Source organism: Curcuma longa, chromosome 8 (assembly GCF_044706935.1).
Source record: "Curcuma longa cultivar G26 ecotype Majalengka, Jawa Barat chromosome 8, ITB_CL_G26_1.1, whole genome shotgun sequence".
In the NCBI taxonomy this organism is placed as follows: domain Eukaryota; kingdom Viridiplantae; phylum Streptophyta; class Magnoliopsida; order Zingiberales; family Zingiberaceae; genus Curcuma; species Curcuma longa.
In genome coordinates this window covers 7391144-7404002 of record NC_133868.1, presented here as the reverse complement: position 1 = coordinate 7404002, position 12859 = coordinate 7391144, and the positions used below count along the sequence as shown (strand labels likewise).

General features: G+C 36.4%; 2 protein-coding genes across 2 annotated transcripts; both read left to right on the top strand.

Moving 5' to 3' along the window:
- Positions 1 to 859: 859 nt before the first annotated feature.
- Positions 860 to 11285, top strand: LOC141833761 (uncharacterized). Its single transcript, XM_074721257.1, has 27 exons — positions 860 to 1126; positions 1307 to 2023; positions 2635 to 2737; positions 2815 to 2921; positions 3522 to 3656; positions 3796 to 3864; positions 3952 to 4074; positions 4150 to 4299; positions 4437 to 4568; positions 4655 to 4734; positions 4897 to 4991; positions 5078 to 5145; positions 5613 to 5708; positions 5901 to 5971; positions 6457 to 6564; positions 6689 to 6764; positions 7473 to 7609; positions 7689 to 7848; positions 7933 to 8112; positions 8192 to 8308; positions 9313 to 9468; positions 9746 to 9910; positions 9997 to 10109; positions 10305 to 10428; positions 10587 to 10682; positions 10762 to 10824; positions 10889 to 11285. Exons 1-27 carry the CDS (start codon positions 977 to 979, stop codon positions 10958 to 10960), a joined length of 3663 nt encoding a protein of 1220 aa, XP_074577358.1. The 5' UTR covers positions 860 to 976; the 3' UTR covers positions 10961 to 11285.
- A 590-nt stretch (positions 11286 to 11875) lies between these two features.
- LOC141832993 (uncharacterized) lies at positions 11876 to 12497 on the top strand. The gene has a single exon (XM_074720367.1). It carries the CDS (start codon positions 11901 to 11903, stop codon positions 12411 to 12413), a length of 513 nt encoding a protein of 170 aa, XP_074576468.1. The 5' UTR covers positions 11876 to 11900; the 3' UTR covers positions 12414 to 12497.
- The last annotated feature ends 362 nt before the right edge of the window (positions 12498 to 12859 follow it).

The window sequence follows — 12859 nt, the reverse complement described above, 5'->3', positions numbered from 1 at the left end:
ATCATATATAACACAATGAATTTAAAAATTATCTTATAATTGTTTATTTGCATTAGAAACTCTTGTTACATATTATTGTAATTTATAGTCTTAAATCTAAATATAAATTATTAAGCATTCATTTAAATCTTTAATTCAAAATAATTAGGTCGACGTAACTATCAAACTCTAACTACGCCGTAACTTTAAAAATCAGACTGTATAAACATAAGAATCTCTTTAATCTTAATAACTATTTCTGATTTAGATAAATTAAACTTTTTTTATCAAGCTTGTCGTTTAGTGAAAATTTATTTTCGTTTTTTAGAATTGTGCCTTTATTCATATCTAACAAAGTCAGAATTAAAAAATAAAAAGCAGCGGTGGAATTGACGATCGATCGTACGCCTAAACAGTGTGCCTGAGTTTTCACGAATCACGAGTCCTTCTCGAGGTCCGCGTGACTTTTTTTATTTCCGCTATTTATTTCACGTGTAACCCATGCGCTCGCCTCGATATTAAATAGTAAATACTTTCCTTCTGAGCTACGACTCGGAGCCGAAATGAGCCGAGCGGACGCGCGAACTGGGCCATCCGTTGGTGGAAGGCCACGGGTGTAGGGCGTGAGTGCACGTTTCCAACGCCGAACCTTTATCTAATAATATCTTTGTGGCCTTTTTATTTAATAAAATTTAATTTAATAATTTTGTACGAAGATGATGGAAAGCCTGTTCAATCGCAGAATGAACCGTAGTAATTTCATCCTTTTGAGATATTTTTGATCGGAAAAAAAATCTATAAAAATAAAAAGAAAATTTCATCAAAATTTTTAATATTGCATCGGCTAAATCAACATAAAGAGGTTCACGCATGACGCAACGGCCAGCGTCTGTTGCGTCCTGGTCTCCCCGCCAAAGTTCCTCTAGGGTTCGCTCGCGACTCACCGGGGGAATCCTGACCGGACCCGGACGAATGCACTAATTTGAATCGACGAGAAATGGAGAAGACGATCGAGGTCCGAAGCCTCGATGGACGATCGGTTACTATCTCCATCTCCTGTGACCGCTCCATCGTCGACCTGAAGGCTAAGCTTATGGAATCATTCCTCCCAGCGAAGAACTCTCCTCATTTCCACCTTTTCTTCAAGGCAAGAACTGATTTCCACTCTGCCCTGCCATCATTTATTCTCTTAAACGTTTATTCGTGGTTCGAACTGTTGCTTCGGATAGTTCGACTTTAGCCCATGTCTATTTTTCAACTAGAAAATTTGCATTACCTATTTTTTCTCCGGAATTGATGCATTTGTTAATAAAAAATTGTTTTTAAGGGTTCAAAGTTGAGCTTAGATAGTCGTGTGGGGAGTCATTCCATTGAACACGGTGAATTCATGGTTCTCGTTCCTTATATAAGGAAATCTCAGCTAAGTGCGGTGGAATATGGTCGATCAGGGAGTAGAACGCCAAATTTCTCCACTGATAGAGTAGCAGTACCTGCGGCCGACTCTACTTGGCACGATATCATGAATGATCTTTCTTCTTTATCGGCCATGCAAGCTGAGATAACAAAAACTGATAGCAGACCCTCAAAGCGACTATTTAGTGAGGAAGGGGAGACTTCATTGGGTGAAAGCCGCAGAAAGAGTAACTCGGATAGAGCATGCGAGAGAAAATTGGAAGACAATCATGCCCTTTACAAAGTGCTATGCTCTGATGCCCAAAATATATCCGATAAACAAGTCAGCAGCACAATTTGTGGTGTTCTAGAGTCAGTGAATTGTTTGTCCAAGGCTAATTCAAGCGATTGCTTGTTGTTTGAAGAATATTTTAAATCCACTGGTGTTGCACAGGGTTGTGTTTGCCCTTCTTGGTTGAAGAGAGTATTGAAAATTTTTATGTTTGTAAATATTATGTATGCTTTTGTTCAAAGGCAAAAGAAATGCTTCACTTGGGAGTGCATTGACAAAGCACTTATGCAATCAAATATATTTGGTCTGGAAAATGCTTGCATGACAGATGTTAAAAGCCTTCTGCTTCTTTGTCCAAAGGTAATTACTGCAAATTACACTTAAAAAAAAATTCTTGGCGGAATTTGTGCATTCTTATACTCATGTTAAATGGTCAATTGAATGTGATGAAAGACAATACCGTGTTTCAACGCTAAAATTTGGGCATCATGTTCCTGACGTTCTTGCGCAGCAACTTTTTAATACTCAGTAACACTCACCATTCTAAAATTAAATGCATGTTGTACATGTGAAGGAATAATAATTACACAAAACTATAAACTGTAGCATCTCTATTCATCTAAATAGGAGTTATGCATCTGTTTACTTGACAACTAACCCAATGTTCACTGATTAGCAATGTGTTCAAATGCTTTAAGTCTTTTTCTAAATAATTAATTCCCTCCGTTTACTCAACTAGTTGGCTTTTGCTTTCCTAATAGATTACACCTGTTAGTTATGGAGAAGAGGACTGATTCAATAAAATAGTTCATCGGCCACTAAACTGTATAATCATTTTTTTAAAAAGTTATCTATATTCCATACTGAGTTATTATTATATAATATATAATAAAATATTCTACGATAACATTTCTATGTTCTTGCTTAGATGTTGAGTAAACATGCCTAAATCATTATGCAATTATGCCTAGATGATAATATCTCTTCGTGAAGATGAAAGATTTCTGAACAAATTGGACACTGCCACTCTGATATGTATCTCCGCCAATGGTCAACATGTAGTAAGAAATACAGGCAGGATCATTGTGTTCTCACTCTTTCCTTTCTATTTGTGTTTCTTTTTATTAAATGTAGCAAGTTTCATTTTTTAGATATATTTGCAGCAAAAAAACCCCCAATTTCATCAATTGTTCGTGCATTTGGTCGAAGGAGTGTTATCTTCATGTCAGAGTTATGGAAAGCTATTAAATGTTGCATGGTATGCCAGTCTCATTTATCTACAATGTTTCTTATGCTATGAGTGTCTGTTCTAGATTTATTTATTGGAAGCTATGGTATGCATTGTTGTATTTGAAGTTAATAAGTATAACTGCATGTGATTCATCATATGGCTTCTTTCAAAGTATTGGAATTGAAAGACTATCAGAGCTGAACAAATCATGGTTCCAATTTCCTATGCACACTTACTTCTTTATAAGAGATAAAGTTCTAATTTAGTGATCGCCTTACATGACCTCTAACTAATTTCATTCTCTCTGCAAACTGATGAGGTTAATGAAGCTCATATATTTATTTTTGATATGTCAATGTTTGTCAAAATTGTGTTTAGCTTAGCTTGGTTTAATTGCATGAGACATGGAGTTATATTGTATGCAATAGTGATTCTTAACCAGTGCCAGTGATGTTTATTGTCATCAAACAATTAACCAGGTTGGTTTTTGCTCTGTTAATCAGAAGAAAACTTGTTAGCATTTTTTAAACCATCTTTTATGTTAGACGTCTTTATTACTTAGACTTTGAGCTTTTGGGGAAAAAACACCTTTTGGTTCGATCATGAACTGCTTTAGATGGAATACAGGAGATAAAACTGGCAAGTGGCATGTCACTGCTATTGCCTATAGAGGAAAACATTTCGATGCAGGATGTAATTGCTGGCGTTGTTTCAGAAGGAAGTGGATCTGTGCCATTCAGGAAAATGCCATCATTGTGTCGTGTAGGTTTCTTACCATTTCAGAAATATCACTTGGTTATGAAATTCCAAATCATTTCGCTTGAGATTCACTCAATCCTGCTACTTTCTTTTCTTGTCTTATCATGTTTTTTTTTGAGGACCATTATTCTATAATTGACAGAGTAGGCATCTCCTGGAACCTGCTGAGATGGTTGAACATCTCAGAAAAGGCATTGGTAAACAAGGACAGGTTTGATCCAGCAGACACATCATTTGTCCATATTGTTTGCAAAATAACATTGTGAAAAATTCAATGTTTAACCTTTTGTTTCACCAGCTTGTACATGTGGAATTTATAGATGCAAAAGAAGCTGTCTATGCCAAATTCCATACTGATTTATCAGAAGCACTAACATCAACACTCAAAGGGTTTGGAATAACCATGTTATACAGCCATCAGGTGCACATATTGTTTTGAGTTTAACCTATGGAACCATATCTTTTGGTTCTTTTGATCACTTTTCTAGTTATTCAGGTTGAATCTGTACTTGCTTCCTTGTCAGGGAAGAATGTTGTAGTGGCCACATCTACTTCCAGTGGGAAATCTCTTTGCTACAATATTCCTGTTCTTGAAGCACTATCAAAGAACACAGTGTCATGCGCATTATATATGTTCCCCACAAAGGTTTTACCCTCATGCTTATTGATTTCTTTTTTGCTTAATGCCACTTCTTTCATTATTTCACAAGCCTTCCAAGTACGATGTCAAGCTTAGTTGGTTAATGCCATCTAATTTCATTGAAGTTGTTCTAACTTTTTTAGGCGTTAGCTCAAGACCAGTTGAGAACCCTACTGAAAATGATAGATGGCTTGAATATAGGGCTAAATGTTGGTATTTATGATGGTGATACATCCCAAGAAAATCGTATGCTGATAAGAGATAACGCTAGACTGGTAAGTGGACATAAGGCTCGTCTTGCAGTATTTGCCTATTATTCTTTGTCATTTAGTAGAGGCTTCACTATAATATCACTTTGCAGTTGATTACAAATCCAGATATGTTACACATGTCTATCTTGCCATTTCATGGGCAATTTAAGCGAATTTTATCAAATCTCAGGTATCTGATGATTTCATTTGTTTCTTTTGATCAACTACTTTTCATTTGCATGAATGTTTTATGTTTCACTACACTTTGGCTTTATGGCTCTTGTGATTCTTGTTAAAGATTTTTTTTCATGTAACTATGATACTTTTTTGTTTAATCTTTTTGGCTTGTTAGGTATGTTGTGATTGATGAAACTCATACATATAAAGGAGCATTTGGTTGCCATACTGCTCTTATACTTAGGAGATTGCAGAGAATATGCTCGCATGGTACATAACATTAAAATTGGTTCAACAGTATAAGCTTTATTATACATGATTATCTATACTTACAGATGTTTCGTGACTTTTCACAGTATATGGTAGTGATCCATCCTTCATATTTTGCACTGCAACCTCAGCAAATCCACGTGAGCATGCCATGGTAGCTACTAGTAATGAAAGAGTGTATTTTTTTAACCTTAGTTACTCTATATTCATGGTTTTTTAATAATTGTAGTAACTTGATACTCATGAACATAGAAGATGCATTCACTATTGATTGTCTTTTTGTTTTTTTCATAAACACAAAAGATACATTCACTATAAGGATTGCCTTTTCTATGTTTTATATTTTATTTTTATTTATGGCTCTTCAAATTTCAGCGATATTTGTTAAGTTAGAAATGTGAAAACCTTATTCCAAATTATGCCCTTTTGCTTATTTTAATTTTGAAATTTGGAGATGATGTTTGGATGCTAGCTAACTTTCTATGACCATCAACAACAAAAATGTGGCGATCAATTGCTGAGTTTTTATTCAAACATCTTGTTCCTTTGATTTTGCAATGTTGGTTATGACAACAATGTTTCTTTACTAATTATATAAGAAAATTTTCTGTTCTGCATCAGGAGCTTGGCAACTTGCAGACACTAGAGCTGGTTCAAAATGATGGAAGTCCTCGCAGTCCAAAGTACTTCATTTTATGGAACCCTCCATTATATTTGGTGAGCCTGCTTGTACATTTGCAAGTAGCTCTGCTTCCTGAAGCAGTATCTGGTTAGCATAAAACAAGATAAAATTTATTTAAATATAAATGATGATATAATAGGAGATAGAGCTCAATGGCGTAGATACTCTAACAATTTGATACTAAACAATTATGATGATGTAGTAATGTACTCTTTCCTAATGATTAGGAACAAAAGGCATTCAGAGGCATGAAGAATAACAACCCTATGATGCCTGACAGAAAATCAAGACGTTCAAGGTATAACTACGCTCTTATTTGTGTGCATATCTAAATTTCCTTTGTTCTATGGTGATTTTAGGATTTTACCTGTGTATGTTACAGTACATAACTAGAAAAATTACATTGCTAATATTTCTTTTTAAAAGCTCCAATCCAACTAAAATTGAAAAATAAAAAAATTAAGCAAGCCTAGTAAGAACCCACTCACCTATAAGGATTCGTATAACTTGGGAAATAAATTGACTACAACTCGAAGTTATAAAATCCTACCAACTAAAGTAGAAAAATAACTCAACCAAATTAAAAGATATTCCTATCAAATTAAAATATACCAAGCTTTTGACACCTAGCATAGAACAATTACGAATATCAACTAAAATTGAAAAATAAATTAATTCTTAATTTGCATCTGTTTCTCTTTCAGGTACCTGAATATCTAAGATATGCCTTATTCCATATGTTCTATTCAAGTTGCTCACTCTTTTTACGTATTACATTACTAGCCCAATTCTGGAGGCCTCTTATCTACTGGCAGAAATGGTTCAACATGGACTTCGCTGCATTGCCTTTTGCAAGAGTCGGAAATTATGCGAATTAATTCTCTGTTACACGTAAGTCATCTCCTGTCTAGGTAAACTGCAATTGTATAATGATTAATGTGAATTTTGCCTTGATGGCCTCTTTTTTTAGAAATTCCCATCTGTTGATCTGTACCTACTTTTTTTACTTGCACAGGCGTGAAATACTTAAATCAACTGCAAATGATCTGGTGAAATCCATATGTGTTTATCGTGCTGGATATTCTCCTCAGGTTTCTTATCCATTTCCTATATTACTATACCTTTGTGGAAAGGCTAGTTATTGTATTATATCAAGCCTGCAAGAGGTTCAATGATGTTGTCTTTTATTATTTTTCTTTGTTTAACTCTGGAGAAGTTTTCTTTGTTTATGTATAATCTTTCAAACTGTAAGCACTTTGTTTAGGGATACACCCAGTCTGAGTAGTCCTTATAGGTTTCCGCATGTAATTTTGAATTTTCTTGGGATTTACATTCAGTTTTACATTTTATTGCAGTTCCTCTGATGCACATGATGACACTCTAGGAAACTTGTTCTTTTGGTATCTGAATGTTTTGAATTTTGATGTCGTTTTAACCTTTTCATTTTGGATATTGAAAGATTAACTGATGATAGTAGGAATATATGTAAATGGCCTTGTTATTGTCATTCAAGATGTGTGATTGCAATACATACTGCATCTAGATGTTGACTGTCTAGATATATTTACCAAAATCAAGATAAGCTAATGAAAGATACTCCTATCCAACTTGTGAGTTGAAAGAACAAATAATGTCACTGAAAGTAAAGGTACTATAGTTGCAGAGGAAGTTTACAGGCTAGTAATGCTAGTGAGATGATCCACTGGTTATATGAGGACGTTATCTCACTAATTTCAAGAAAAAGTGTCGCTGTCTGATGATTGTTGAACAACAAAGATTATTATTTCTGGGTTTTGCAGGAGAGAAGGAGAATAGAGGCTGATATTTCTGAGGGCAAAATTCTGGGTGTTGCAGCAACCAATGCACTTGAGGTCGGAATTGATATAGGCCATATTGATGCTACCATACATCTTGGTTTTCCTGGTACTGTTGCAAGGTAGAAATGTCCCATTTATTGGATGTAATTATCTATACTCAGTTTGTTCATGAATTGTAATCCATTATATATTTTGTAGCTTATGGCAGCAAGCTGGGAGGTCTGGAAGAAGATCAAGGCCGTCACTGGCAGTATATGTTGCATTTGAAGGGCCTTTGGATCAATATTTCATGAAGTTCCCTAATAAGCTCTTTGGAAGGCCGATGGAGCTGTGCCAAGTCGACGCCCATAACCAGAAAGTATTAGTCTGTGTTTTTTGTTCTCTCTGAATTTCTTTTCCCGTAGAACTTACCTATATAGTTGTGTGAACTGTGTTTCTTTAGGTACTAGAGCAGCACATTGCTTGTGCTGCTTTTGAACTTCCTTTATGTTTGCAGTATGATGAAAAATATTTTGGTTCTGGTCTAAATTCTGTGATCATTTCCCTAAGGAACAAAGGGTATTTGTGTAATGATGCATATGATGTTTCTTCTCCAAACTCATGGAACTATATTGGACCTGATGTAAGCTGTGGTAAAAAAAAAAATTCAGTTACATATAATTATTTGCTTTAGCACTTGACATTTAATCTCCATTCTCCAGGGTATGCCTTCACGTGCTGTTACTATAAGGGCAGTTGAAACTATCAAGTACAAAGTGGTGGAGTGTTTAAGCAATGAAGTGCTTGAAGAAATTGAAGAAAGCAAGGCCTTCTTCCAGGTAGTTGTTGCTCAATGTAAAGTTTGAGAACTGTTTGTTGACTATTTATCCTGTTTTTCTTGTAGATTACTGTATTTGGAACCTTAGGAAATGGTCCCCTTGTTTGATTTTTGACATTTGTCATATCAGTTCTGCAGGGACTACTGGTTATTTTTCTGTGTTAATAAAGTACCAAAGGATCCATCTGTGTTGATCAGTAGCTTTTAGTCCTTTTCACGTGACTATGATTGCATGGGAGTGTGGACACAAACTACGCATGCCTTGAATGACTCAACAAAAGACTGCTTCATCTGATACAACCCAGTTTTTTTGGTTCTTAATTGCTGGATTTTTGTGGTGATATGAACGTCTGGAAATCCTTCACAATGTTCTAGTATATAAATGGTTTGGACATCAAGTTCATTGGCTTAAATAATCGCCTGTATGTTCTTATTGTGTTGAAAGAGATGTCAAAGGAGGTAAAGAGTTTGAGATGAGAGGTGGAGTTTCTTAGTCCCACATTGCCAAGTTATTCTTTGGCATGCTCAAATATCCTGAGGTCCTCTACCTGGATTAACATTTTGAGTTGGATTGAGCTCCCTCTTGAACTTTAACATGGTATTGGGGTCATTCAATTACTCTAGGGCCTATGGGCATATTGAAAGAACACTTTAAAAGAGATAAGCAAGAAGGGATGAAAGGTTGCATTTGCATGTTGATAGTAAAAGGAACATGGGAATTTAAGCATGCTTAAATATCAAGAGGAGAGACCTCTTGAATTTTTCACACTTACAAACTATATTCTTCTACTGGGAGCGTAGCTTCATTCTCTTATGCTTGCTAGAGATTTGATGTTAAATTTAAATCAATCAATTTATAATATGATAACAGTTGCCCCTACCATCATTTGCATGTGAGATAATAAAAGGAACACACACTATCCTCAATTGCTGGATCTCAACCTTTCTTCATGATTTGTCCTTTTGCAGCCCAAACTCTTTATTTATGGTGATTTTTCAATCTAGATATACGACGGTGCTGTTTACATGCATCAAGGTGATACATATCTCGTTAATTGTTTGGATCTATCAACAAAAGTTGCCTTCTGTCAAAGGGCTGATTTGAAATACTACACCAAGACTAGAGATTACACAGATGTACATGTGGCTGGAGGTGAACTTGTAAGCTGCTCTATTCTCTGCTCTTTTTATTGTTTGAAGCCTTGAATATTTCCCCTTCTATTGCAATGCAATTATATTTTCAAAATTGTGCAACTCAAACTGTTATACCACGTGTAAGCATGTGAAATAAATATTGGTATTTGAGTGAGGAAATATATTCTTTCTGTTCCATGCCAACGCACAGAACAACAGCTGCATCATAGTTTTGTTTTGTTTTATTTTATATTTTCAGTGAAAAGCATGCTATAAATTTAATAATGATATTTTTCTTTCATAGGCCTATCCACCAGTAAAGGCATCCTGTTATGTAAAGACTACTGCTCAAACACGCCCTTGCACAGTTACCACTAAATGGTTTGGTTTTTATCGCATATGGCGATCAAATAACCAGATTTTTGATAAAGTTGAGCTTAGTCTACCAGAATTTTCATTTGAATCAGAGGTTTGTTTTTTATGCTTTCATTGTCTCTTTCACTCATTTTAATCTCTTTAATATTCTTATGGTTCATATATCCCCAATCAAACCAGGCAGTTTGGATATGTGTTCCTCAATCAATAAAGTCTTCTTTGGAGAAACAACAACTCCCTTTCCAGCCAGGCTTGCATGCAGCCTCCCATGCTCTTCTGAATGTGGTGCCCTTGTAAGTTTTTTATATTCATGATCCTATTGTCGCATAAATTTCTGCTTGCCTGCCTATGTGATGATTATTGTTCCTGGCCAAGTCATCTGAATCAGAAATCTTCCTTGTTATCTAATTGTCGTTATGGTTTTGAATCACCAAATTTTATTTGAGGCATACTTTAATGAATTAAATGATTGTCAATCTATCATCTAGGTATATCATGTGCAATGCAACTGACTTGGCTACAGAATGTGTTAACCCTCATGAAAAGCGAGCTTTTGCTGAAAGATTGTTACTGTATGATCGACATCCTGGTGGTATTGGTATCACAAAAAAGGTAGTGTCTCTAATTTTGTAACTTCAACTGTGATTGTCTGTGCAGACTTAAATGCTGCTTGTTTCTCTCTGCATTCAAGATCTCTCCTTTCAGGTTTATAGAAGTGGCAATCTCATATGCTTTATAGAAAATCATAAATTCATGCATTCCCTTTTCAGGTTCAGATGCTTTTTAGGGAACTCCTTACTGCAGCATCGGAACTAATCTCAACTTGTAATTGCCTGTCTAGTTCTGGTTGTCCGAATTGTATTCAGGTAAGCACAGTAGTTGTGCATTAATTAAGTCTCCTGTCATATCAAAAGATGATTTATTTGTCAAGACGAAATGTTTCAGGCACTTTCCTGTAGTGAATACAATGAAGTTCTACACAAGGATGCTGCAATTTTGATTCTTAAGGTACCTGCTTTGAGATTACACTTAAATTTGTCGTGCAGATGGATTACATGATGTTAATATGCAGAGTGTCATTGAAGCTGAAATGTCTTACTTTGAAGCCAGAGAAGATTCTTCTAACAACTTCACTGCAGTGTAGTTCAGTCTCCACTACTCTTGTTGCAATCGCCAGAATGCATGACGAGTGCAAGAGTAGCAGGAATTTGCATGATGCAGCGCTTCAAATAAGTGCCTTGTGCAACAACTGTTTGCTCAATCAAATCATCATCGGGAATTCCAGGCCATGTAAAATCACAAGAGTCGGTTGATCTTGTCATGGACTTCTCAGGCCTCATCTTGAGGATGTGCAAAAGCTTCAAGATGCTTCTTCGCCTGTGTTACTTGAGTCGAGACTCTAGTGTTCTGCACTTGTATATCTTACTTATCGACAATTGTCTCAGCCATGAAATAAAATGGGAGTCTGATGCGGGCACGACAGTGACACATGGTGCTTTTTACTGACTTTATTTTTATTTTTTTTATATCGTATAACTTTGTTTGAGAGTAGTTTATATTTAAATGTTTTATTTTTTTCTCAAAATTGTAGATAGGGGATTAAAATTCTTTATGCTATGTTGCCTTTTTCTTTTTTACATTGTTGGAAAATATTTCACAAAAGCTTTCTAAAGTTCAAAAGTGCCCTTGGAAAAATATGGTAGAAAGATCTCTCTTTTTAGGTTGCAATGAAATTTCTAGTGATTAAGTTATTCACTTTAGCGTAAGCAACAGACGGATGGAAAAGCTAGCTGTCTTCTTGATCCACCAACTTTCTAAGGATCCCACAAGCTTCCCCAACAAGACTCGGAACATGGCAGTCAGTCTTTGATCAATTCCAACTCCAGGCCAGGTGCACCGCGGCGGACTCGAGGTCAACTCCGACTCCATGTCCGTGGATGAAACTTCTCAGCTTCTCCATTTCATTTCCTTCCGACGCACACCAGTTGACTTGACCCACAAATCCTATAAATTGACAGCTCATCCCACTCTTCTCCGAAAGAGACCGACGAGACTGAGACTGAGACTGAGACTGAGACAACGTCATGGAGTCGGTGAGGCAGGAGCTCTGCAAGAAAATCCTCCTCCCTGTTTCCATCCTCTTCCTTTTCCTCTCCTGCCACATCTACTTCCCTTCCATCGACAGGAAGGCCTTGTTCCTCTTCTGCAACGTGATCTTGCTCTTCGTCACAACACACAGCATCGTGGAAGATGATGAAACAGTAAAGATCGATGCAAGTCCCAAGTACAGCAAGATGGAAGTTGTCGAAACAGAACCAAGTCTTGCCGAAGAGAATGCTGCTGCAAGGACTGCAGCAGAATGCTCCACAGATCGAAATGAACCAGAGCAGGTGGTTCCGTTGAAAAAACCAGAAACCGATGACGCTGGGTCACCCTGTGATGATGATGGAGAGGAGGACGAAAGCATGAGATTTAAGATTAGTGACGAGGAGGGAGAAGCGGAGGAGGACCAGCAGAGAGATGAGCTGCAGGAAATGATTGAGGCGTTTATAGAGAAAGTGAAGAGACAGAGGAGGATGGAGGTTCTCATTAGATAAGAAGAATTCAAGGCTATGAAAGTGGAAAACATGTTTAATACTTTTCTGTTTTGTTCTCTTTTTCAGAGCTAAATAGATTTTGAATGAGAAAAAGATGATAGCTTTGGTCAGGCTGTGGCCAGAGTGGGTACCACACTCCTTCTGAAGAATGTTTCTCAATCTAATGCTAGCTCTATAATTTTCTCAATCTAAAGGTCCTGGTAATTTTCCATAAAAGAGGAGACTAGCCGACCAAAGAAGTCAAACTGCCATAAACTGAAGATCTCAAACCTATTTTGGGGTTAAGACATTTGCTTTTAGTAAGGCAATCATGAGCCGCAACGGATAATAGGCTTCCAGATGATATTAGTGTAAATATAGGTGTGTGTGTGTGTTTCGTTGGCCACCAGGTCAGCTATGTAAGAACCATTATACCTATTAGGGGAAAGGTTTTTTCACACATGTAT

Bases quoted from the DNA above. Each gene is read 5' to 3' on its own strand.
- LOC141833761 (XM_074721257.1), top strand. From the start codon at position 977: ATGGAGAAGACGATCGAGGTCCGAAGCCTCGATGGACGATCGGTTACT. The intron at 4,075-4,149 runs GTGCACATATTG...CTAGTTATTCAG, and splicing joins CCATGTTATACAGCCATCAG to GTTGAATCTGTACTTGCTTC. The intron at 7,849-7,932 runs GTATTAGTCTGT...GTGTTTCTTTAG, and splicing joins TCGACGCCCATAACCAGAAA to GTACTAGAGCAGCACATTGC.
- LOC141832993 (XM_074720367.1), top strand. From the start codon at position 11,901: ATGGAGTCGGTGAGGCAGGAGCTCTGCAAGAAAATCCTCCTCCCTGTT.